Source organism: Petromyzon marinus, unplaced genomic scaffold (assembly GCF_048934315.1).
Source record: "Petromyzon marinus isolate PM22_M1 ecotype Great Lakes invasive population unplaced genomic scaffold, UKy_Petmar_22M1.pri1.0 PM_G_Scaffold_9, whole genome shotgun sequence".
In the NCBI taxonomy this organism is placed as follows: domain Eukaryota; kingdom Metazoa; phylum Chordata; class Hyperoartia; order Petromyzontiformes; family Petromyzontidae; genus Petromyzon; species Petromyzon marinus.
The window spans coordinates 1,104,498-1,131,628 of record NW_027423046.1 but is presented as its reverse complement, the minus strand read 5'-3'; the positions used below and the strand labels follow the sequence as shown (position 1 = coordinate 1,131,628).

Below are 27,131 nucleotides of genomic sequence, written 5' to 3'. Positions count from 1 at the left end.
GAAGTTGCTTGGAACCCCGTGGGAAGTTGCTTGGAACCCCGTGGGAAGTTGCTTGGGAACCCCTGGGAAGTTGCTTGGAACCCCGTGGGAACTTGCTTGGAACCCCGTGGAGTGTGTCGTGACCACCAGGCTAGCTACACTAGTTACCACGTGACTAGTATATCTAGCCAGGTGGTGACCACCAGGCTAGTTACACTAGTTACCACGTGACTGGTGTAGCTAGCCAGGTGGTGACCACCAGGCTCACTACACTAGTTACCACGTGACTGGTGTAGTTAGCCAGGTGGTGACCACCAGGCTGACTACACTAGGCACCACGTGACTGGTGTAGCTAGCCAGGTGGTGACCACACAGAGCGCGTGTGTGTGTGTGTGCGTGCGAGTATGTACGTTTGCCTGTGTGCGTGCGTGCGAGTCTGTGCGTGTGCGAGTATATAGGGCCACCGCACAACACAACGCCATTTCAAACCGCGTGGTTTCTTTTATTCGAACGCAACTTTGAAGGGGGCGAGGGTCTAAACCAAACAAACAGGAGAGAGGGGGGCACCATCAGTCGAACGTGGACTCGCCGCCCACACGCCGGCTGTGGCGAGGACGCAGCATCTCCTCCCTGCTGTCGTTGCCGCTCCACTCAACGGATGCCGAAACGGCGAAGGAGGCGGCTTCAACGGCGCAGCACAAACACAGTAGGGAGACGGCTTCTTCAACTGAACAACGAACACTACCAGCCACCATGGTCACCATGATGTCGCCGCGTCCTGGCACCCCACGGTAGCCCCGCAGGCGGCTGGGCGTGACGGTGAGCGGCTCGGCAACGGGAAGAGTTCGCGAATTTAAATCCTGCTCGTGCAAAACAAAAGCAACGGTGCATTTTGACGGTCAGCAGGTGAAGACCCCCCCCCCGCTCGCTGAGCTGCTGCTGCTGCTAGCTGCCAGCTGCCGATGACGACCACGAGGGACGATGACCGTTTGGCCAAATGATCCCGTTGAAATGTAAATTTGCCGACGGTCTAGCGACAACGTAACCGCGTCGTTACGGGTCAACGCCACCACCTCCCCGACGACGGCGTCGCCAGGCAGGGCGTCCTCCCCGACGACGGCGCTTCACGAGCCCATTGGGGGAACCGCGGACGCGTCGTCGTCGACGTCGGTGACGTCCACGGTCACCACGGTGACGGCGCTCGGCGAAGTCGCCGCCCCTCCGGCGGCGTCGTCGTTGTCGTCGTCGCTGGCGGCGGCCGCCCACACCGTCAGGTAGTGGTGGCGGCGCTTCTCGTAGTCCAGGGCCTTCGCCGCGACGCGTATTACGCCTGGGCACACGCGGCACACGCGACGCACGTCTGTGAGACGGAGAGACGGAGACACACGGACGGGGGGACCCCCCCCACGGCCCGAGGGGACCGCCGCCTGCGCCCTGCGCCGCGTCTCTCACCGAGCCTCCGGTCGACGTCGAAGGCCCCGAGCTCGTTGCCGCCGGCGACGCCGTAGCTCACCGCGCCCCCCCCGCCGAGGACGGCCGCCACGGCGATGACCGCGGTGCCCGGCGCCGCGTCTTCCGGCACGGTGGCGCGGTAGGCCAGCCGCCGGAACGCCGGGGCGGCGGCGACGCCGCGCTCATTGTTGTCGTGCAGGGACACGGAAATCACCGCGGTGGAGGACGCCGTCGCCGAGGCTCCGCCGCCGCTGTGGGCGAGCACCATGAGGCTGTAGACGTCGCGGCTCTCCAGCGGACGCTTGACGGTGATGACACCCGAGCGGCCGTCGATGGCGAAGCGGTCGCCGGCAGAGTTCAGCAGAGAGTGAGTCACCTTGCGGTGGGGGCCTACAATACACGGCGACAACAACAACAACAACAACGGCCGTTCGCCACCGAGTGGCGGCGACGTCACCACGGCGCTTGTGCCAGGCCAGGTGCACGTTGGGGACACGTGGAGTGTCGAACGCCCGCTGGCAGGAGGTCACGGGGCAGACCCAGCAGGTGCCACGGGTTCACTGACCGAGACGAGTGGCCGATGCACCACCTGTGCCCCCGACTTTGCTTTAGCCACCCGGCGCTCCGCTCGTTGTTGTGAGTGTCGCTCCTCCGCCCTCCATTGTTGTTGGAGGGCGACTGCCTCCAACTGCCCAGTAGCGTCCTTCACGAGCCTCCTCCACAGAGGCCGATCTTGACACCGCTGGTACCGGTCATCGGCAAGTCCACTCAGCTCCACATCCTCCTGTACCACATCACTTCATCTCTTCTCTAGCCCGTGCCGCGCCCGTTCAGCCCCCTATATCCGGCCAAACAGGAGCTGCTTGGGCTTGCGGTGGCTGGGCCATGCGGGCTACACGACCGAGCCAACGCAGTCTTGCCTGCCGGAACTCACCGATAAGAACATGTCTAGATTGCCAAAGATCCCATGTGTAGCCTCAGGCTGTAGGGGCAAGTGCTGTAAGAGAGCAGCACCTATGAAGGCCGGCACCGTGGCACACGAGGGGGTGGGTGGCCAGCACCACGCCCGGCCGCCTTTGTCTCTCGAGTGGCGATGTTCGCCAGGTTCGTAGCGCTGCGCGCTAACCGCTACCCATAATGTACACACACACGCGCACATACACACTCAAAGTCACGCGCGGGCGCGTGTGTACGTCGCCACCGTCGTACCCAGGTCGGCGTCGACGGCGCGCGCGCTCGTCACCGCCGTCCCTACACTGGCGTGGCTCAGGCGCAGGGCGACGGCGCGGGGGGGCGACCCCGTAAGGAAGCGCGGGGCCGAGTCGTTCACGTCCTCCACCCTCACGAGGACCTCCGCCCGGCAGGAGCGGCCGCCGCCGTCGGTCGCGGCCACGGCGAGCGCGTGGGCCGGGGCGGCCTCGCGGTCCAGCGGCGCCAGCGTGAAGAGCTCCCCTACGCGGGGCCACGCCGACGAGAAAGACGTTAACCACCTCGCCCGCTACACAGGAGGTGGACGTGAAATTTGATCACAACCCCGACGGCTGCGAGAGCGCGATGGAGAGAGCGCGATGAGCGTTACCGCTGACGGGGTCCAAGCGGAAGAGATTCGCTCCGGCACCGTGCAGCGAGTACCCGATGGTTCCGTTAGAGCCGGAATCGGAGTCACGGGCTGAAACCCTCAGCAGGAAGACTTGTGGGGCGACGTCCTCCCGCACGGTGACGTTGTACCACAGCTGGGGCACCGTGGGGCACAGCGGTAGTGCAGTGAGCCCAAAGGTGAGGGAGAGCCGGTAGTCGAGGCGACACTTATTTAACAGTAACTATAGCACAGGGCCACTAACACAAAGGGGGTGACGGCCCCTTACGCCCGCCATCTGGGGAGGTGTGGCCTCCGGGCTATCGTGTCCTATCGACTGGGACCACGTACACTCTCAGCCCTGCGGCTAGGGGCCCTAGGGGGAGGCTACTTTGACTCAACCCGGCCAAGGTCCTTGGGTCCGACCACTTTCCCTCACAGCCCCGGCCCTTACAAGGACAGTGGGTCTGGGGGTTCCCAGGGTCCTACTCTAAGCCCGGTCTCCAGTCTTCAACTTGAGAACTGCGGAACCCATTCAGGGGTCCGGCTTTTATACTCCGCCCCTGGCCACGCCCTCTCCGCCCCTGGCCACGCCCTCTCCACCCCTGGCCACGCCCTCTCTGCCCCTGGCCACGCCTTCCTTCCAGAGTGTTCCAGGGGATATTAGAATATTCCCACAGCCCCCTTATTGGGGTCTTGGGAACCCCGGTGGCCCACATACCACCCCCTACTGGCGTCTGTCCACCAGTGCAGGTAAGTATACCGTGTGTTCATGGCGTTACAGCAGTACGGTGGTGTGGTAGGGTATGACGAGTCTGTGAGCCTGTGTGGCGAGTCTACGGTTACGGATACCTTGTCACACACGGGGCCGTTGTCGTTGACGTCCAGCACGGTGACGGCCACGACGACCGTCCTCACCAAGGTGCCGTCGGTGGCCATCACCAGCACGTGGTGGCGTTCCTGCTCCTCCCGGTCGAGCGGCCGCTCCAGGCGCAGCGTCCACTCGCCCCCCCTCTTGACGGGGCCGAGGGAGAAGTGGCCCAGCGGGTCGCCACCTGTGGCCAGCGTGGACGGGGGGTGGGACGCGGACGTCGCTCGCCGTCGAGACGGAGAGTGTGACGAAGAGAGTGTGATGAAGAGAGTATGATGGCGAGAGTATGATGACGAGAGTCGGTTTAATGCAGAGGCTTCCGCGACCAACTGTGAATGCGGTGGTGGGTTCACTCCAACACAACAGGTGTAGTGGCGTACTAGTAGACTACACTATACACTACTGCACACTACCTGTCAGGTGGTACGTAAGATCCCGGTTTTCCGGCGCGGCGTCCGCGTCGTCCGCCTGGACGACAGCCAACGCCAGGCCGGGCGCGGCGTCCTCCGGCACTCGGACGTCGATCACCGAGGCCGAGAACCGCGGGGGGTGGTCGTTGGCATCGCTCACGATGACGAGCACCTTGGCGACGGCCGGCGGGCGCTCGGGGCGTGCCGGGTCGAAAGCCTTGACGAGGAGGTGGTGCCTGTCACGGGCCTCGCAGTCCAGCCGGCTCAGCGTGCTCACCCAGCCGCTGCGGGCGTCCACCATGAAGAGCGGCTCCGCTTCTCCGGCGTCGCCGCTCTCGCGCGGCTCGACCAGGTTGTACACCGGCTGGGCACCGCCGTCTCGGTCCGTCGCTGAGGGACGGGTCAGGGGGAGGATGGGGGGAGGGGGGGGGGGTGTTGTATATAGGCCTTTTTTCCAAATTGATATTAAGAATGATTTTGCCAATATTTTTTTTTTATCAATCATGGTGTCGCTTGGAGGCCAGATGGGGTGAGGTGAACACCCCTCCCTCCCCTCACAGCAACAGTTTCTCACACACAACCGAGGGACGGAGATAAGCCATAAAAGAATCAAACCAGGGTGAGACTGAACAGACAGATGGCTTAATAAATCAGAACACACGGACACACGTACAACCAACCCCCCACCCCCCCCCCCCCCCCCACAGCACAGAGTGAAATCAAAGGAAGTTCCGATCCTTGGTGAGAAGGCGGCAGAGGAAGAAATTTGGCATAAGAAGAGAGACACGAGCCATACATCGTCATCACAGCTACCGGCGGCAGAAGACGGCGACCAACTAGCGAAGACGACGGCCAGCCACCGAGGTCGATCAGTCACCAAAGAGTTCTGCAATGTCAAGCCATCAACGTCGAGAAAGGGCGGAAAGCGCCAAGCATCGACCGAGCCAGCATCGCAGAGAACCAGCGGCACGCGCAATCGACACCGCCAGGGGAGAGCACGCCGCTGCGTCAACAGCGTCAGGCGGGGTCCCCCACCTGCCCTGCTGTTTCCAGGCCTCGTCCCTGCGGACACTTCCTCCCGCCGTGATATTTTCCCAGTAAATTGGTTAAATTGGTTACCGAAGAGTGGCAGCCCCTACCATTTGGAGCTATCTGTGTGACCCATAGACTACTCGCTCAGAAACCCATAGACACACCACACAGACACCCACACAAAGACGCGTTTGTTGACCGAGTGAGCCCAGCGCCGCACACGGTTGCGTTACCTCTCACTTGAACGAGCAGCACCCCGCCTGGCAGGTTCTCCAACACGGTGGCCTCGTAGACGCTCGACTCGAACACGGGCGCTTCGTCCTCCACGTCCTCCACACGCACCGTCACCGGGACCTGCGCCGTGACGTCGGCTCCGCCCCGCCGCCACGTGGCCCTCACCTCGAAGCGGTGGCTCCCCGCGGCCTCGCGGTCGAGCGCCCTCGCCACCACGATCCGCCCGTCGCCGGCGACCACCGCGAATGCGCCGCCCCCGGCGCCGTCATCCGCCACCCCGCCGCCACCGCCAGGCACTGCGGCGTACGCGGCCGCCTCGTCGCCTGCGAGCGCGGCCGCCACCGCGCCAACCTTGCTCCCCGCCCGCACGTCCTCTGCGACCGTCAGCTCGTAGGCCGCCTGGACGAAGGCCGGCGCCGCCGTGCCGGCGGGCAGCACGGCGACGGACGCGGGGACGGCGGTGGCGCGCCCGCCGCCGTCCTCCGCCACGACGAAGAACGACAGCCGCGAGCCCTCCAGGCCGGCGAGGCCGCCCTTGGTGATGACGCGGCCCGTCAGGGGCTCCACCTCCAGGACGTCCTCGGAGGCGTCCGGCTCCCACCCCTTCCGGAGCGAGTAGACGACGGCCGCGTTGCTCCCCTCGTCGCGGTCCGTGGCGGCGACCCGCAGGACCGTGGTCCCCTTCGCGGCGCTCGCCGGCACTCCGCCGGAGTACTCGGCGGCGACGAACCGGGGCGCGTTGTCGTTCTCGTCCGTGGCGACGACCCTGACCGTGGCGAAGGCCGCCCTGCCTCCGCCGTCCCGGGCCACGACGCGGACGTCCACGGCCCTCTGCGAGGGGTCCTCCCTGTCGAGGGGCGCCCTCGCGAAGATCCGCCCGCTCCCGTCGATGGTGAAGCGCTGGCGGGCGAACCGGTTCGCGATGGAGTACGACGCTCGCCCGAACGCGCCCGCGTCGGCGTCCGTGGCCCGCACCGAGGCCACCGGGGTCCCCGCCACGGAGTTTTCGGGAATCTCCGCCGCGTACTCGGCCCGCTCGAAGGCGGGGGCGTGCCGGTTGGTGGGCCGCACGTCGACCGCCAGCGTGGCGTCGCCGACGAACGCGCCGTCCGTGGCCGAGACTCGGAGGCGGTAGCAGGCGGCCGGCTTCTTCCGCTCAAGCGGGATGGCGACGGAGACGACGCCCGTCTCGGCATCGATGGCGAAGCTCGCTGGGTCGTCGTCGCCGGAGACGATGGCGTACCGCAGCCGGTAGGCGTCCGACGCGTCGGCGTCCAACGCCCTCGGCACGGCCACGAAGTGCCCGGGCCAAGACAGCCGGCTCACGGACGCCTCGTACAGCGGCCGCTCGAACACCGGCGCGTTGTCGTTCGCGTCCTCGACGGCGACGGTCACCGTGACGTCGGAGGCGAGGGGAGGGGAGCCGCCGTCCGTCGCCCGCACCGAGAAACGATGGAGCCTGCTCCGCTCGTGGTCCAGGGGCGCCGTGGTCACGACCAGCCCGCCGTCCGGGTCCACGTAGAATCCCTCGCCGCCCTTCTCCCCGTCGTCCACGATCTCGTAGCGGAGCGCCCCGTTGGGGCCGGCGTCGGCATCGACGGCGCTCACCCGGACGACGGAGGTCCCCGGGGGCGCGGATTCGGACAGCGTGGCGGCGTAGGCGCCCCGCGCGAAGAGCGGCCGGTTGTCGTTGACGTCCCCGACGACGACGTCTAGGCTCACGTCGGCATGCAGGCCCGTCGCCGGGGAGGCGGCCCGCACCGCGAGGCGGTAGTTGGCCCGCGTCTCGCGGTCCAGCGAGCCGACAACGCTCACGACGCCCGTGCCAAAGTCGACGGAGAACTGGTCGAAGGGGTCGCCGTCGACGATGGAGAAAACGAGCGGCAGGCCCTCGGGACCCGCCGCGCGGACGTGAGCGATCGGCGCGGGCGGCCCGACGTCCTCGGGCACCCACGCGACGTGGGAGAGGCTCTCGAACGCCGGCGCGTCCTCGTCGAGCACCGTGACCGTGATGCCGACCGCAGACGACAGCGGAGGAGTCCCGCAGTCCGTCGCCACCACGGTCACGACGAAGTCCTTGCCCGACGCGCCCGGGGCGAAGCTCGTCCTCAGCAAGATCTCGCCGCCGGAAGGGCGGACGCGAAAGCGGCCGTCGCGGTCGTCCCTCAACGAGTACCTCACCCTGGCGTTCTCGCCGACGTCCCGGTCGAGGGCCGCCACGGTGAGCACGGCGCTCCCCGGCGCCGCCGCCGCCCCGACAACGGCGCGGTACGGCAGGCCGACGAACGCCGGGGTGTTGTCGTTGACGTCTTCGACGGCCACCTCGACCACGGTGCGAGCGACGCTCGGGCGCGCCCGCGAGCCGCCCCTCACCTCCACCAGCAGCTCGTAGTGATCGCGCTCCTCCCTGTCGAACGCGACGCCGGCCGTCTCCAGGACGCCCGCCGTCGGCCTCATCCGGAACGCGCCGCTCGGGTCGAGCAGGTCGAAGACGAGCGGCTCGTTGAGGTCCCCCCCCGTCGCGACGACCGCGGCCACGACGGCGCCCGCCGCGCCGTTCTCGGGGATGCGCGCCGAGATCTTTGGCGGAACCCGCAGCCTGCCGCCGAACGCCCGCACGGAGACCTTCACCCGCGCGGCGCTCCGAAATTTCCCGTCGGACACCTCGACCCCGAGGTCGTAGCCGGTGGCGAGGAGGGAGGCGTTTCGCACCTCGACGTCCCCGGTGCGCGCGTCCACGGCGAACGCGCCGCCGACGTTTCCCGAGGCGACGCGGTAGGTCAGCGTGGCACCGACGTCCGGGTCGGAGGCCGCCAGGGTCAGCAGGCGGACGCCGGCGCGGGTCGGCACGGTCAGCGTCGTCTCGTACGCGGCCGTCGAGAACGCCGGCGGGCAGTCGTTGGCGTCCAGCACGGCGACCGTCACCTTGGCCGGAGCTTCGGCGGACATCCTCGGGCTGCCGCCGTCCGAGGCGGTCACCCGGAAGCGGAACTCGGCCGTCGTCTCGCGGTCGAGGGCCCTGGCGACCCTGATGGCCCCGGTGCGCGGGTCGACGGAGAAGTACTTCCTGGCTCCGAACTCGACGATCCCGTAGGCGACCGTCGCGCGCCCCTCGCCGTCGTCCGCGTCGGCGGCCCTGACGACGAGCGGGACGCCGTCCGGGTCCAGCACCGGGGTCCCCGCCGCCGCCTCCTCGCCGACGGCCCCGCGGTAGCGAGGGCGGTCGAAGACGGGCCCGTTGTCGTTCTCGTCGAGCACGAGGATCGTCACCGACGCGTCCGTCGAGAGGCCCGCCGCGTCTGTGGCCCGCACCGTCAGCTGGAACGACGGCGTCCGCTCGCGGTCCAGCGGCCGTTTGGCGGCAACGACCCCGGACGTCGGGTGGATGTCGAAGGCGCCTTCGGGATCGCCCTCCCGTATTTCGTAGGCGACCGTCGACCGGCCAGAGGCGCTCACCGCGAGCACGAAGCTCCCGGGCGCGGCCCCTTCGGCGACCTCTGCCGAGTAGCCGCCGCCGCCGCCTCCGGAGGCGAATTTGGGGGGGGCGTCGGCGTCGGCGGCGACGACGACGACGCGGACGGCGGCATTCGTGACGCGGCGCGGAGCCATTCAGCTTCCTCGCCACGAAGACGACGCCCAGCGCGCGGTGGACGGCGAAGGAATTCCCCACGTTTCCTGCCGGGAGAATTCGGAGGAGCGGGACGGGCGCGAGTTCACGTCACCGAATCCGGAGGGAGACGCCGAGGGCAAACGACGCGGGGGAAACCGCGGCGCCCGTCGGCTCCCGAGCGATCCGAGTTGGACCCGCGGCTCGCGACTCGCTCGGGGAGAGGGACGCGACGGAGAAACCACGACGCTGGAAACGTGCCCCTGTGCAGAAACTCCCCCCCCCCCCCGGGGCGGTTGGGAGGGGTGGCGGGAGCGGCGGCGGAAGCGGCGGTCACCGTATCTGATGCTATATCTGACGTCGGCGTTGGGGCCGTCGTCGCGGTCCGTCGCCGTGACGCGCACCACGGCGGAGCCCACGGCCGCCGACTCGGCCACGCGGGCCTCGTAGGGGCCGCCGGTGAAGCGGGGCGCGTGGTCGTTGGCATCGTTGACGCTCACCGCCAGCGTGGCGTACGCTCGCCTCACGGGGACCCCGCCGTCCTGCACCTGCTCGCGCGGGTGAGAGAAAGAGAGTGAGAGAGTGAGAGAGTGAGTGAGAGAGTGAGAGAGAGAGAGTAAGAGAGAGAGTGAGAGAGAGAGTGAGAGAGAGTGAGAGAGAGTGAGAGAGAGAGAGTGAGTGAAAGAGAGAGTGAGAGTGTGAGAGAGAGAAAGTGAGTGAGAGAAAGTGAGAGAGTGAGAGAGAGAGTGAGAGAGAGTGAGAGAGGGTGAGTGAGTGAGAGAGTGAGAGAGAGTGAGAGAGTGAGCGAGAGAGTGAGAGAGTGAGAGAGAGTGAGAGAGAGAGAGTGAGAGAGAGAGAGTGAGAGACTTTGACTTTTAAATAAACTTTATTGTCCAGCAGCAAATGCCCTGGACGGTTCCGGTGCTCCATTGCGAGAGTCGCCAATAAAAAAGCCAACAATGTCCGTGCGCGTCATTGCACGCAAGACCATCGACACCAGCCACAGGCAACAACCTCGTCACCGTCAACACAAGCGCACATATCGAAAAACAACACCGTTCTGCAATGACACAGAAGCGGGAAAAAAACCTGGTCCAAAGTGCGAACCACGCGCCGCCCCCCCCACGGTACGGGTGAACCCAACCACCAAAACCAAATCAAAATCGGTCCGCACGTGTCACCGCGTGCACATCCAAATGACGCAGCTGATCGCCGCCAATGCAGGTAGGTATACAGACCGCCTCAGTGGACGTGCTGCACACGAGGCACGCACAGCACACCTCCTGGCGTGGCCACCGCCAGCTTAGGTGGCTCACGGTCCACCGCCAGCCTTTGGTGATCGCGTGCGCAGAGGAAACCATTTCGAGTCCGCGCGCGTCATCGCGCACCTTGCCCTTTTAAATCCCGAGGCCACAACGCTAGGTGTTGGTGTTGGCGGTGGCCGCAGGGGGGGGCCCTTTAGCTGGGAGGAATACCTCCTCTCTGCCTTCCGTACTAGAGCCTCCACCTTATCGGCCTCCTTCCGGCTGCAGACTTACCTTTGCGGATCCTTGCAAAGTGGTCGCGCGGCCTGCATGAAGGCCAGCGCGTCGGGGAATTGCTCTCTGAAGGTGCCCGCGCGCCCCTTGAAGGGGTGTCGTACATAGTCAATGATGGCCCCTGGGTTGTACTCTATCCCCCTCCGGACTCGCGGGCGGCTCGTTTCACTTGTGTTCTCAACAACGTTGGACCTTAACCACCCGTCGTCCCTGTAGGTGTTGTTGTTGTCGTTATTTTCGTTGCTGTTGTTTTTACAGTCACCTTGTATGTTCTCTTGGGGCTTGGCGGCCGCCTCTCGTGTCAGGCCACCCCGAGCCGGGTTTTTCTTGGGCTTGGGGTGGTGTACCTCCGCGGGTCCAGCAGCCATCGCCCCGTCAGACGGGGAGGCGGGCTGCTCGTCTCTCGCGTGCGCCGCGGCACCGTCAGGTGTCACGGCACCCTCGAGCGCCGCGGCACCGTCAGGCACGGCGGCGCCGGTGAAGGTGATGGTGGTGGTGGTCGTGAAGCCTTCAATAGCTGTACCGGGGGAATCTCCATATGGTACAGATATAAAGGGAGGCTGATCGATGCCCGGGCGCGGTCAAGGGATGGCTCCCTATTGCTCAACCACGTTATGTATGCTGATGATTTGGTAATAGCTGCTCATTCAGAGGAGGAGTTGGAGACGCTGCTGCTGAGACTGGAGCGTGCCACTAAGAGGTGGGGCCTTACCATCAGCCCCACCAAAACTAAGCACCTGCCTGGGTATTTTGTACCATCGGACACTACACCCCCACAACTCCCAATCGGTGATGGGGCAGTTGTGGAGAGAGTGGAGAGTTTCTCATACCTGGGCAGTGTGCTTATGACCGGCTCCAGTTTAACAGCAGAGGTCTCACTCCACATCAGTCGAGCGGCAATATCTTTTCATCGGTTGCGTAACGCTGTGTGGAAGCTACCTGGTCTGTCGCTCCGCACTAAGCCTCAGGTCTTCTTGGCCACGGTCATTCCCACCCTTCTCTACGCTTGCGAAACATGGACCCCCCTAATGGAACATCTTCGCCGGTTGGAAACATTTAGGCTGGCCTGCTTACGATCCATCCTGGGTTTAACCAGACTGGATTGTGTGAGGAGCTCACAAATCCTTGAAAGATCTAGGAAAGGTCCCATCGGTGAGCTCCTCCGGCGGGCAAGGCTGCGATGGCTGGGTCATGTAGCCCGCATGCCCAGCCACCGCATGCCGAAACAGATTTTGTTCGGCCGGATTGAGGGGGCTAAACGGGCGCGGCACGGGCTAGAGAAGAGATGGAGTGATGTGTTACAGGAGGACGTGGAGCTGAGTGGACTTGCCGATGACTGGTACCAGCGGTGTCAAGATTGGCCTCTGTGGAGGAGGCTCATGAAGGACGCTACTGGGCAGTTGGAGGCAGTCGCCCTCCAACAACAACGGAGGGCGGAGGAACGACGCTCACAACAACGAGCGGAGCGCCGGGTGGCTAAAGCACAGCAGGTTGGCACAGTAGGGGGCACAGGTGGTGCATCAGCCAGTCATCTCAGTCAGTCGACCCGTGGCACCTGGGTCTGCCCCGTGACCTCCTGCCAGCGGGCGTTCGACACTTCACGTGGCCTCAGTGTGCACATAGCCTGGCACAAGCGTCGTGGTGACATCACCGCCACTTAGTGGTGAATGGCGGTTGTTGTTGTTGTTGGTCTGCAATTCCGGAGCGGCCAAGGCTGGGTCCGGCTCCGACGGTCGCTCTGCTACCGCGACGTCGTCCGGCAGGTGGAGTCCGCCGTCGTTGCTCATCCCGTCCCGCGGCCCGGGTTCGCCGTCGCTCCCCGTCGCCGCTTCCGTGCGGTCCTCTGGCTCGCTGTTGTCGCCGGCGACCACCGTCCGCATCGCGGGGGCCCCGACGCGTCCCGCTGACGCGGGGTCGCTCCTTGCCCTCCGCTTCCTCCGCCAGGGAGGGGCGGACGGGCGGACGAAAACGTCTCCCTCGTCCTCGGTCGTCCGTGCCCCGCAGTCAGCTGCCAGGACGGCGAGATCACCCCGCTGCCCTCCCTGCTGCTGCTGCTGTTGTTGATTTTGGTGTTCTTCTTGTTGTAGTTGATGGCGGTGCTCTTGCTGCGGCCGCTGCTGCTGTGTCTGCTGCTGCTCCGCCCGCCCTGTTGCGGGCGGAGCAGCACGCGCGGCGGACTCGCTCGCCCTGTTCGGGCAGTTCCTCCGGGCGTGGCCGCTGCATCCGCACCCGGAACAACGCATCCCCGCCGTGGATGCGTGTACTGTGTACACGTGGCCCTGCACCGTGTACTTAAAGTTAATGTCTAAGTCCGTGTTGCCGTCCTTCAGGACCATAAAAACCTGGCGCTGAAGCGACAATACGTGCGCCGACCCGGGGTCCCTCGTTTGTAGAGGCAGCAGCGTGACTTTCGACACCGCCGTCCCGTAGCGTTGGAGGTCCCGCAGCAGGTCGGCGCCGCTCAGAAAGGGCGGCGTGCCCGAGAGCGCCACCCTGACGGCGGGCGTGGCGAGCGGGGCGCACCGCAGGTGAAGCTCACCCACGGTGAGCCCCGTCTCCACCAGGCGCGCCGCCATCGCCTCCTCCGCCACGTACACCGTGACCCCTCCGCTCTGCCGCTGGGCCGCGACGACGCCGGCATAGCCGACGTCGTCGCGGCCACCGCGGCGGCGACGACGGCGATCCCGGACGGCGGAAAGGTGGCGAAACCGTTCCTCCTCGTGAGAGTCTCCAGCGCGGTGCGCTGCACCATGGTGGTGGTCGGCAGCAGCCACACCTGCGCACGTGTTCGCTGTTGTTGTCGTCGTCGTTGTTGTTGTTGTCGTCGTTGTTGCCGTTCTCTGTTCAGCCCACGAGCCGCTCGGAATAAATTTTCCGGGACGACTCAGTGAGCAAAAATAAAGAAGAAATCAAAGGGAATAAACCATTACAAAACGAGGGGAAGAGCGATGTTTAAACTCCCCATTGTAACCTCTCTCAGGCTTGGCCTAATTTATGGAAAATCAGGCCCCCATTGATCCAGGTGAGCAGCGCGGAACTTCACCTGGACGCAGCCTCCTCCACGCATGCGCAGAGAGAGAGAGAGAGTGTGAGAGTGAGAGAGTGTGAGAGTGAGTGAGTGATAGTGAGAGTGAGTGAGAGAGTGAGAGAGCGAGAGAGTGAGAGAGAGTGAGAGAGCGAGAGAGCGAGAGAGTGAGAGAGTAAGAGAGAGAGTGAGAGAGTGAGAGAGAGAGAGTGAGAGAGAGAGTGAGAGAGTGAGAGAGAGAGTGAGAGAGTGAGAGAGAGAGTGAGAGAGTGAGAGAGTGAGAGGGTGAGAGTGAGATAGAGAGTGAGAGAGAGTGAGAGAGTGAAGAGAGAGAGGGCTGAGCGGAGCGCTCGCTCCGAACGCCCCCGGACAGGAGGCTTTCGCGGCAGACGCCATTCTCGGTGGAGGGACGTGCTGGTCGCGTGCAACGTGTCGTCATCCGACTGTGCCACCGCCGCCTGACACGGCCGGTCGGCAAGGTTTTGTGTCACCCAAACAAAATGTGGCGATTTAGTTACACGGCTTGTTTACGTGACAAACTACACTATACGCATTACTATGAAGTACACCGCACACTGTGGTCACCACGCAAGACGGTGGTCACGGCGTCGTCGTCGTCATCATCGTCGCCTTCGATCAGCAGTTGGCTACGTACAGTTGCGGACGAAGTTCAACGGACACACACACACGTACACACACGTACACACACACACGTACACACACGTACACACACACACGTACACACACGTGCACATGTACACACACGCACACACACACACGTACACACACACGTACACACACGTACACACACACGTACACACACACATGTGCGCACGTACACACACGTACACACACACACGTACACACACGTACACACACACGTACACACGCGCACACCCGGCGTGGAGCCACGTACTCACCATGACGGTGAGTACGTGGCTCCACTTGGCCTCTCGGTCCAGCCTCTCGGCGACGGTGACCTCGCCGGTGACGGGGTCTACGCGGAACAGACGCCGGCCCTCCACGGCGTCGCCGCCGCCCACGCCGACGAGGAAGAAGGAGAGCCGGGCGGCGGCGGCGCCGGCGTCGGCGTCGGTCGCCTCCAGCCGCAGGATCCGGGAGGCGCCGGGAGAGGCGTCCTCGGTGACGGTCGCCTCATAGAGGTCACGGGAGAAGCGGGGCCGGTGGTCGTTCACGTCCTGCACCGTCACCACCACCTAGCGGGGGGGGGGGGGGGGGTGAGTAAAGTGGTGATGCGGGTGGCGGTGGTGGTGGTGGTGAGGAGGAATTGGCAAGAGGTGCCGATGCACCCGGCACGTCTCACGCGGCCACCGCGGCAACCCCCGGCCTCGTGACGTCACCGCGTCGCCCTGACGGCCTCGTCACGCCCACCTTGTGCGACAGACAGACAGACACGCACACAGACACACACACACACACAGACACACACAGACACACACACAGACATGCACACAGACACACACAGACACAGACACGCACAGACACACACACAGACACACACACAGACACAGAGACAGACACACACAGACACACAGACACACACAGACACAGACACACACACACAGACACACACAGACACACACACAGACACACAGACACACACACAGACACACAGACACACACACAGACACGCACACACAGACACACAGACACACACACACAGACACACACACAGACACACACACAGACACACAAACACAGACACGCACACAGACACGCACACAGACACACACAAAGACACACACAGACACACACAGACACACACAGACACGCACACAGACACACACACAGACACGCGTGCCCGCCCACCAGGGTGGTTGAAGCGTTGGTCCCGTCGGTGAGCGTCACGGTGAGCCGGTAGGAGGAGCACCGCTCGGCATCCAGCGGCTTGGCCACCTCCACAACGCCGCTGTGCTCCGTCACGTGGAAGCTGTGCTCCACGTCACCGCCTGTCAACACGCGGCGCCCCCCTAACGTCATCATCATCGTCACCGTTAACACACCATCATCATGTCACCGTTAACACACCATCATCGTCACCATTAACACACCATCATGATGTCACCGTTAACACACCATCATGTCACCGTTAACCCATCATCATCATGTCACCGTTAACACACCATCATGATGTCACCATTAACACACCATCATGATGTCACCATTAACCCATCATCATGTCACTGTTAACCCATCATCGTGAGGTCACCATTAACACATCATCATCGTCACCGTTAACACATCATCATCGTCACCATTAACACACCATCATGATATCACCGTTAACCCATCATCGTGAGGTCACCGTTAACCCATCATCGTGAGGTCACCATTAACACATCATCATGAGGTCACCATTAACACACCATCATGATGTCACCGTTAACACACCATCGTGAGGTCACCGCTAACACATCATCGTCACCATTAACCCATCATCATCGTCACCATTAACACACCATCATGTCACCGTTAACACACCATCATCGTCACCATTAACACACCATCATGATGTCACCGTTAACACACCATCATTGTCACCGTTAACACACCATCATCATGTCACCGTTAACCCATCATCGTCACCATTAACACACCATCATGATGTCACCGTTAACACACCATCATGTCACCGTTAACCCATCATCATGATGTCACCGTTAACACACCATCATGATGTCACCATTAACCCATCATCATGTCACTGTTAACCCATCATCGTGAGGTCACCATTAACACATCATCATCATCACCGTTAACACATCATCATCGTCACCATTAATACACCATCATGATATCACCGTTAACCCATCATCGTGAGGTCACCGTTAACCCATCATCGTGAGGTCACCGTTAACCCATCATCGTGAGGTCACCATTAACACACCATCATCATGTGACTGTTAACACACCATCGTGATGTCACCGTTAACCCATCATTGTGAGGTCACCATTAACACACCATCATGATGTCACCGTTAACACATCATCATCATCGTCACCGTTAACACATCATCGTCACCGTTAACCCATCATCATCGTCACCATTAACACACCATCATCGTCACCGTTAACACATCATCATTGTCACCATTAACACACCATCATCGTCACCGTTAACCCATCATCATCGTCACCATTAACACACCATCATCATGTCACCGTTAACCCATCATCATGTCACCGTTAACCCATCATCGTGAGGTCACCATTAACACATCATCATGAGGTCACCATTAACACACCATCATGATGTCACCGTTAACACACCATCGTGAGGTCAACGCTAACACATCATCGTCACCATTAACCCATCATCATCGTCACCATTAACACACCATCATGTCACCGTTAACACATCATCATCGTCACCGTTAACACACCATCACGATATCACCATTAACACATCATGAGGTCACCATTAACACATCATCATCGTCACCGTTAACACATCATCATGATGTCACCATTAACCCATCATCATGAGGTCACCATTAACACATCATCATCGTCACCATTAACACACCATCATGAGGTCACCGTTAACACATCATCATGAGGTCACCATTAATTCATCATCATGAGGTCACCATTAACACACCATCATCGTCACCATTAACACACCATCATGAGGTCACCGTTAACACACCATCATGAGGTCACCGTTAACCCATCATCATGAGGTCACCATTAACACATCATCATGAGGTCACCGTTAACACACCATCATGAGGTCACCGTTAACCCATCATCATGATGTCACCGTTAACCCATCATCATGATGTCACCATTAACACACCATCATGATGTGGGGTGGGATGTGGAATGTGTGTGGTGGCACCACGTGACCTGTGATGCTGAACCAGAGGAGGCTCCCCGCCGTGCTCTGCGTGGGCAGCGCGATCACCACGGAGCCCACGGCGGCCGTCTCCGACACGGTGACCGCGTGCCGGCTCAGGCCGAAGGCCGCGGGCGTCTCCGGCGGCCGGGGAGCGGCGATCCACTCCACGTGTATGACGGCCGTCGACGGCAAGGTCGGCGGTTGCCCCGAGTCTCTGGCTTCGATCTGCGGGGCGGGCAACGGCGAGATCGGCGAGTTCTGCTTCACGGTGGGGGGTCAACATTGTGAAGCGTGTCCGTGAGGATGAGGGGGGAGGACCGCGAGGGGAGTGTGCCCAGTACCAGGATGGAGTGGGATGTCCCCGCACGGTGCAAGTCGCTCCGGCTGTAGACGACTCCGTGCTCATCGGAATAGTAATTGTGTTGCCACCCGCGGACGGTGTACAACAGCATGCCGTTGTTGCCCCAGTCGGCGTCGGCGGCGTAGACGCGGGCGATGGCCACCACCGTCGGCTCCTTCGCCGCCACCGCGTAAACGCGCGTGAGGTTCCTGCGGAAGCGCGGGGCGTTGTCGTTCTCGTCGGAGACGCTCAGCGTCACCGCCACCCTCGCTTCACGCGGGGGCACGCCGCCGTCCACGATGGACACCTGGCGCCGGCGGGCGGGACGCACGCAGACACACGCGCAACAACAACAACGACCTCCACTAAGTGGCCGTGATGGCACCACGACGCTTGTGCCAGGCCATGTGCACGTCGAGGCCACGTGTCGAACGTCCGCTGGCAGGAGGTCACGGGGCACACCCAGGTGCCACGGGTCGACTGACTGAGATGAGTGGCCGATGCACCACCTGTGCCCCCTACTGTGCTTTAGCCACCCGGCGCTCCGATGGGTCTTTGTCCAGATGTTTTAATGATTTGTGAGCTCCTCACACAATCCACCCTGGTTAAACCCAGGATGGATCGTAGGCAGGTGAGCCTAAATGTTTCTAACCAGCCAAAGATGTTCAATTAGGGGGGGTCCACGTTTCGCAAGCGTAGAGAAGGGTGGGAATGATTTGCCGAGAAGACCCGAAGCTTAGTGCGGAGCGACAGACCAGGTAGCTTCCACACAGCGTTATGCAACCGATGAAAAGATAATGCCGCTCGACTGATTCGGAGTGAGACCTCCGCTGTCAAACTGAAGCCAGTCATGAGCACACTGCCAGGGTATGGGAAACTCTCCACTCTTTCCACAACTGCCCTGTGAGTTGTGGGGGTGGATTGTCCGATGGTACAAAATACCCAGGCAGGTGCTTAGCTTTGGTGGGGCTGATAGTAAGTCCCAACCTCTTAGTGGCAAGCTCCACGTTTAGCAGCAGCGCCTCCAACTCCTCCTCTGAGTGAGCAGCAATTACCAGATCATTGGCAAGGTTGAGCAATAGGGAGCCATCACTTGACCGCACCTGGGCATCGATGAGCCTCCCATTATATCTGTACCAGATGGAAATTCCTCCGGTACAGCTATTGAAGGCCACTACCACCACCACCACCATCACGGTGACTCTCACCTCCAGCTCGTGCTCCGCCTGCCTCTCTCTGTCCAGCCGCCTGCTGGTGGTGTGGATGACGCCTGCAACGAGTCCGTTCACCGGAGGTCAACAACAACCATCCCACGCCGGCCGGCACACGCACGCAGTGGGGTGGGGTGGGGGCCAACGTGGATAGTAAATGTTGCTGGATTTGCTCACCAACACACCGGTTAGTGCTGTACTAGTAACGAATTGGCACATTCTGTAGTGTATAGTTGTGTCGTGCATAATGTAGTGTACACTATACACTACATTATAATTGTAAATGTTATAGATTTGCTTTCTACACTACACTATAATTGTAAATGTTCTGGATTTGCTCTCCACCACCACCAACCCCCACCTGTCGCGTTGTTTATGGTGAAGAATCCCTGTGGGTCTCCGCTGACGATGTTGAACGTGAGGCCCCTGCCCCGGGCATCGTTGGAGGACATGGCGGCGGCGTTGTCCAGGTCCCAGGCGTCCACCTGCACTGCCCTGACGCCCCCACGGGAGTTCTCCGCCACCGCGGCCTGGTACCACGGACGCGATGCCCGCGGGGGGTTGTCGTTAACGTCCTGGGGGGGGGGGGGGGGAGAGACACACGGTACTCGCATTGTGTGTCGTTTTAAAATGCAGCGGTGCATACGCATGTGTGTGTATGTGTGTGTGTACTTGTGTGTGTGTACGTGTGTGTGTACGTGTGTGTGTGTATATACGTGTGTGTGTACGTGTGTTTGTATACGTGTGTGTGTGTGTGTGTACGTGTGTGTGTGTATACGTGTGTGTGTGTACGTGTGTGTGTATATACGTGTGTGTGTGTATATACGTGTGTGTATACGTGTGTGTGTATACGTGTGTGTATGTATACGTGTGTGTGTGTACGTGTGTGTGTGTGTGTATACGTGTGTGTGTCCTCCAGAAACAACGAAAAGCCACTACGGGTGGCCACGTGGAATATTCGAATGCTCACAGCGGAGGAGAGGCTGCCACTCCTCTGTCGGGAGCTGGACCGGTACCACCTGGATCTATGTGGCATTCAGGAGGTCCGGTGGACCGGCTCTGGCTCCTGCCACCATGAGGGGTGGACAGTCCTCTACTCGTGGCAGCAGACTGCCAAACAACAGGGTGTGCCTCTTCTTTTGAACAAAAAAATGAAGGGGGTGTGGGAGCGTGGCGGTGAGGTGTGGGAAGCTGTAAGCCCCAGGCTACTTTGGGCTGGCCTTCCCATCAACCGGAGGCAAGGCATGGTGGTCGTGGTTACTTATGCCCCCACCGAAGATGAACATCCGTGGAGGGATGCAGGCAAAGCCGATGAGTCAGATGCCTTCTATGACCTCCTGTCACAGGTGCTGGCTAAAGTGGCCCCTCGGGATAGAGTCATCATGTTGGGTGACTTCAATGCCTGAGTTGGTCATGATACTGGCACCTGGTATGGAGTGACTGGAGGGCATGGGCCAGATCAGCTCAATAACAACGGTAGGAGGCTGCTAGATTTTTGTGCAGCCCATGGGCTTGTAATTACCAACACGCTGTTCCGGCATCGGCGCATCCACACAACATCATGGTTGCATGCCGGGTCCAAGCAAGAACATCTGCTGGACTACATAGTGACGGACCAGCGGATGTGAGCCCTCGTCCTTGACACCAGGACCTACCGTGGAGCTGATCTGCCCTCTGACCATCGACTAGTCATCTGTAAGATGCGCCTGCCATTCTTCCACTCCGGTGGTGGGTGTACACCCAGGACCCCTTTCCAACCTAAAGTGGCCTGGTCTCAGTTATCTGATGAAAGTTGCAAGCGAGAATTTCATCATCGCTTGCGGCTGGGATTGGCATCGTCCCCGACTCCTCCTGATGTCGAGGGTAAATGGGCGAGGTTTAGGACTGTGACTCATGCAGCTGCAATGGCTGCTTTGGGTACACGGTCCAGACCTCCCCAGAGACCCTGGCTGACAGAGGAGGTGTTCAGGATGATTGAGAAAAAGCGACAGGCCCACTGTCATCGGCTACAGAATCCCACGTCAGAGAATGAGGAGACTTACCGCAGCCTTCGCTCGGAGGTTCGGAGAGCCGTGAGGCACTGCAAGGATGGGTGGTGGTCGCGGGTTGCTGAGGAGATGGAGTCTGCCTCAGTGGCCCGTGATCACAAATCTCTATTTAACTCCATCAAAAAAGTAACCTGCAGCGCCACACCTATTACCATCATTAGGTGAAAAAACGGTGATCCAATCTCCGACCCCCAGGAACAGGTTTTCAGATTTGCTGAGCATTTCTGTGAGGTCCTGGGGGAGGGAAAATCCCTCAGCCAGAAAAACATCGTGGCACAAAGTGAGGATGACCCTGCTGAGGCTGCGGTGCCTCAAATATTGGAAGAAGTCACCCCCTGTGAGTGGCTGGCTGAGGTGCCATCTGTTGAGGAAGTCCTGAAGGCAATCCGGAGTCTGAGACCAGGAAAGGCAGCGGGCAGAGATGATCTCCCAAGCGAAATGCTGAGGGAGGGTGGCGTTTATGCACAGACTGCCCTATATGACATCATAACAACGATCTGGACCACTGGACGGGTTCTGCAGGATTGGAAGGATGCCCTGGTGGTCCCCCTTTTTAAGAAGGGGGACCGCACAGACTGTAACAACTACAGGGGCATCTCACTCCTCAGTGTGCCGGGAAAGGTCCTGGCAAGGATTATTCAGCATCGCCTTGCCAGGCACGCTGAGGAGAGGCTTGCGGAGCCCCAATGCGGTTTCAGGAAAGGGCGGTCCTGCACAAATGCCATATTTTCTGTCCGTCTGCTACAGCAGAGGTGTAGGGAATTCCAACAAGACCTACATATCTGCTTTATTGACCTGGTCAAGGCCTATGATACCATCAGTAGGCCTGGGCTCTGGGTTGTTCTTCCTGCTTTTGGAGTACCTGACCCTCTGCTCACGATCATTAAGGACCTTCATGATGGTGAGTGGGCCCGGGTAAAATTACGTGGCCGGGAGTCAGAGCCATTCCCTGTACACCTTGGGGTGCGACAGGGATGTCCTCTGGCTTCCACATTATTTAACATCTATTTTGACCACATAGTTCGTGAAGCCTTCAATAGCTGTACCGAGGGAATTTCCATATGGTACAGATATAATGAGAGGCTGATCGATGCCCGGGTGCGGTCAAGGGATGGCTCCCTATTGCTCAACCACGTTATGTATGCTGATGATTTGGTAATAGCTGCTCATTCAGAGGAGGAGTTGGAGACGCTGCTGCTGAGACTGGAGCGTGCCACTAAGAGGTGGGGCCTTACCATCAGCCCCACCAAAACTAAGCACCTGCCTGGGTATTTTGTACCATCGGACACTCCACCCCCACAACTCCCAATCGGTGATGGGGCAGTTGTGGAGAGAGTGGAGAGTTTCCCATACCTGGGCAGTGTGCTTATGACTGGCTCCAGTTTAACAGCAGAGGACTCATCGGTTGCGTAACGCTGTGTGGAAGCTACCTGGTCTGTCGCTCCGCACTAAGCTTCAGGTCTTCTCGGCCACGGTCATTCCCTCCCTTCTCTACGCTTGCGAAACGTGGACCCCCCTAATGAAACATCTTCGCCGGTTAGAAACATTTAGGCTGGCCTGCCTACGATCCATCCTGGGTTTAACCAGACTGGATTGTGTGAGGAGCTCACAAATCCTGGAAAGATCTGGGCAAGGTCCAATCGGTGAGCTCCTCCGGCGGGGAAGGCTGCGATGGCTGGGTCATGTAGCCCACATGCCCAGCCACCGCATGCCAAAACAGCTTTTGTCCGGCCGGATTGAGGGGGCTAAGCGGGCGCGGCACGGGCTAGAGAAGAGATAGTGTGATGTGGTACAGGAGGACGTGGAGCTGAGTGGACTTGCCGATGACTGGTACCAACGGTGTCAAGATCGGCCTCTGTGGAGGAGGCTCGTGAAGGACGCTACTGGGCAGTTGGAGGTAGTCGCCATCCAACAACAACGGAGGGCGGAGGAGCGACGCTCACAACAACGAGCGGAGCGCCGAGTGGCTCAAGCACAGCAGGTTGGCACAGTAGGGGGTACAGGTGGTGCATCAGCCAGTCATCTCAGTCAGTCGACCCGTGGCACCTGGGTCTGCCCCGTGACCTCCTGCCAGCGGGCGTTCGACACTTCACGTGGCCTCAGGGTGCACATAGCCTGGCACAAGCGTCGTGGTGACGTCACCGCCACTTAGTGGCGAATGGCGGTTGTTGTTGTTGTTGTTGTATATACGTGTGTATACGTGTGTGAATACGTGTGTGTGTGTATACGTGTGTGTGCATACGTGTGTGTGTGTATACGTGTGTGTGTGTATATACGTGTGTGTCTGTACGTGTGTGTGAGTTTCCGTACCTGCACGTCCACGTAGACGTGCAGTGTGGAGAAGCGAGGGACGACTCCGCGATCCGTCGCGCGCACCGTGAGCCAGTAGCTGTCAGCAGTCTCCCGATCCAGCGGCTGCACCGTGATGATCATCCCTGCCGGCGCGGAGCGCCGTGCACGACACACGGCAGAGACGGGCGCCGGCGTGAGCCGTCAGTCGGCGTCGTGAGCCGTGAGGAGGAGGATGGGGGGGGGGAAGGGAGGAAGGAGGGGGGGGAGTAGGTGCGGTTTACCATTCTCTGGATGAATGCTGAAGACGCCCAGGCCGGATTCATTCACGAGGGAGTACCGCACCTCCCCGTCGATCCCCCGGTCTTCATCCGTGGCCGTGACGGTGACGACGACGGCGCCCACGGGGGCGTCCTCCCGCACGGCGGCGGCCGCCGCGAACTCCGCGAATCGCGGGGCGTGGTCGTTCTCGTCCACGTCCACCACCTCCACCGTCGCCCGGCAGGCGGCCGGCGGCGGCCCCCCGGGGTCGCCGTCGCGCGCGGCCACCGTCAGGTCGTGGCGGCGCCGCCTCTCGAAGTCGAGCGGCCGCGCCAGACGCAGGGCCCCGCTCGTCTCGTGCACCCCGAACGTGCCGCCGTCCTCGTCCTCGCCCGGCAGGGAGTAGCGCACCTCCCCGGCCGGCCCCGCGTCGGGGTCGCGAGCGTCCAGCCAGCCGAGGACGGCCCCCACCGGGAAGTCCTCGGGCACGCGGAGGCGGAGGGGCGCCGGCGCGCACGCGGGCGCGTGGTCGTCCACGTCCTCCACCGTCACGGTCACCGCGGCGACGGAGGAGAGGCGGCTCTCCTCCGGCGCCAGGTCCGACGCCTCCACCAGCAGCGCGTGCTCGGCGCGCCGCTCGCGGTCCAGCGGCGCCGCCACCTCCACGGCGCCCGTCTCAGCGTCCACGCGGAAGAGGTCGGTGTCGGACAGCAGACGGTAGCGCACGGCGCCCGCGGCGCCCGCGTCGCCGTCGGCGGCCTCCAGCCGGAGCACCTCGCGGCCCGGCCGCGTGCTCTCCGGCACCCGGGCCTCGTAGGCGCGCCGCGAGAACTCCGGCCGGTTGTCGTTGACGTCCAAGATGACGACCCGGAGGGTGGCGCTCGCGGAGCGCCGCGGCGTGCCCAGGTCGCGGACGACGATGTTCACGAGGTAGGAGGCGGTGGCCTCGCGGTCCAGCGGCACCAGGACCCTCACGACGCCGGTCTCCGCGTCCACGGCGAGGCCGCTCGCCCCGCCGTCGTCCGTCAGGGCGTACAGCAGCTTCCCCTCGAAGCCGTCGTCCGGATCCGTGGCCTCCATTCGGGTGACCTCGGCCCCGACTGGCAAATCTTCGCGGACTTCCACGGCGACCGCCGGGGCGGCGAACGCCGGCGCGTGCCGATTGACGGCGCCGGCGGCGAGGGGGCGCGGGCGGTTTCGCCGTTGGTTTGCCCGGTGGAGCCACGCGACCATCCTCCGGGCGATCCCCGTCTCCACGCACCGCCATGACGGCACCCGTCCGGGAGCGGCGTCCACGACCGAGACGTTCAGGAACGCCGTCTCCGCCGAGAGCTCCCCGTCGGTGGCCGTGAGGCCGAGGCGGAAGGCCCCCGCCGGCCCGGCGGCGACGTCGGCGAGGGAGCGCGCGAGCGTCACGACGCCGAGGGCGCCGTCCAGCGCGAAGAAGCCGCCCTCGTTCCCGGACGCGATGCCGTAGAGCACCGGCCGGAGCTCGTCGGCGTCGATGGCCGACGCGGTGAAGATCGGCTCGCCCGGCCGGAGGTCCCGGGGGATCTCGCCCATGCAGTCTACGGACTCGAAGACGGGCGCGTTGTCGTTCATGTTGGTGACGTTCACCGTCACGGTCGCCTCGGCCTCCCGGCGGAACGGAGTCCCCCAGTCCGAGGCTCGCACGCGCAGCCGGTAGGCCCCCGCCATCTCCTCGTGGTCCAGCGGCCCCGTCGTGACGACGATGCCCGTGCGGGGGTCGACGGCGAAGGGGCCAGGCTCGTCCTCCACCAGGCCGTACGTCACGCGGCCGTCGTCCCCCTCGTCGTCGTCGGCAGCGTGCAGGATGAGCACGAACGTGCCCGCCGGGACGTCCTCGCTCAACGAGGCGGAGTAGTTGGGCCGCTCGAAGACCGGGGCGTGGGCGTTGTAGTCCGCGACGTCGATCGCGACCCCGGCGACGCCCGGGCCGGCGTCGGTGCCGACGTCGAACTCGAAGCGGCGTCTGTCGACCGCCGCCAGGGACCCGCGGACGGAGACGACCCCGGTGGCGGGGTTCACGGCGAAGAAGTCGCCATCGGCGCCGCCTCGGACGACGTACCGGCAGCCCCGCGCACCGCAAGAGGCTCGAACCGCGAGCACGACGGCGCGGGGCGGAGACCGCCGCTCGACGGCGCCCGCGTAGACGCTCCGCTCGAACGCGCCGGCGGCGCCGCCCCCCCGGACCGTGACCGTGACGGGCCGCGAGTGCCTGGGCGGCCTCCCCCCGTCGCGAGCCTGCACGGTGAGGTTCACCCCGAAGGGGAAGTCCGCCCAGTCCAGCCGCCCCGAGAGCCTCACCGCGTAGGCCGAGGCGGGGCCGGCGCCGTCCATCGGGGCGACAGAGAACGCCCGGAGGGGGTCGCCGGCGACGATCTCCACGGCGACGATCTCCCCCTCGGGGCCGGCGTCGCGGTCCACCGCAGCGAGCTCCGCGTACGCGGCAGCGGGGTCGGCGAACGGCGCCCCTTGCCCGCGGGTCGCGACGACTGTGACGCGCGGGGCGTGGGCGTTCGCCCGGCTCACATTCACCGCGACACGCGCCGAGCTGCTCAGCCCGCCGCCGTCGACGGCCATCACCTTGAACTCGTGCAGCCCCGCGTCGCCGGGCTCCGTCAGCCTCCTGGCGAGCGTCACCGCGCCGCTCGTCGGGTGCACGGCGAACGCGTCCGAGCGCCACGCCAGGGCGTAACTGAAGCGCCCGTTGGGGCCCTCGTCGGCGTCCGTGGCGGCGACACGTAGGACCGTGGTGCCCGCCGGCGCGTCGTTGGCGACGCTCGCGGCGTACGACAAAGCCGAAAACAGCGGATTCAGGTCGTTGCGGTCCAGCACCTGGACGAAGACCGTGGCGGACGCCGAACCGCGGCTGTTCTCGGAGAACGCCTTCACCCCCAGCGTGTAGCCGTGGCGCTCCTCGCGGTCCAACGGCACGCCCCTCGTGCGGACGCGCAGGAACCAAAAGTCGCCCACGACGAGCCCCTCCGCCTCGAACGCGGCCCCCTCGTCCCCGGACACGACGGCGTACCGGGCCCCGGGGGCCGAGCGGCCGACGTGGATCCCCATCTTGTCTTGGCTCTCCACGTACGTCCCGGGCGCGGAGTTTTCGTAGACGGTGGCTTTGTAGGACAAGCTGGTGAAGCGCAGGGCGGGCTTCGGCCGGCCCCGTTGCCCGTCGAGGCATTTCCCGCACGGCGGCAGCAGCAGCAGGAGCAGCAGCGGGAGGAGCGCCGAGGCCATCGTGTTGGGCGTCAGGCTCTGCGCCCGAGAGCCGCCGACGACACGGAGCCGCGGTCGGAGAGGTGGGCGACGCCAAAGTCTGGCGCTCCCAATGGGGTGTCGGTCCTCCTCCTCCTCCTCCTCCTCTAACAT

General features: G+C 62.6%; 1 protein-coding gene across 1 annotated transcript; it reads right to left on the bottom strand.

Annotated features, from left to right (window-relative positions):
- Positions 1-456: 456 nt before the first annotated feature.
- On the bottom strand, positions 457-27,131 carry LOC142921826 (protocadherin Fat 1-like). The gene is given in 17 exon segments (XM_076063162.1): positions 457-1,309; positions 1,432-1,821; positions 2,641-2,883; positions 3,011-3,164; positions 3,860-4,062; positions 4,292-4,678; positions 5,554-9,156; positions 9,158-9,229; positions 9,499-9,709; positions 14,645-14,941; positions 15,555-15,694; positions 17,595-17,811; positions 17,928-18,233; positions 19,135-19,196; positions 19,499-19,712; positions 23,496-23,620; positions 23,759-27,131. Coding segments are annotated over 17 exon segments (10,203 nt in total). The 3' UTR covers positions 457-1,103.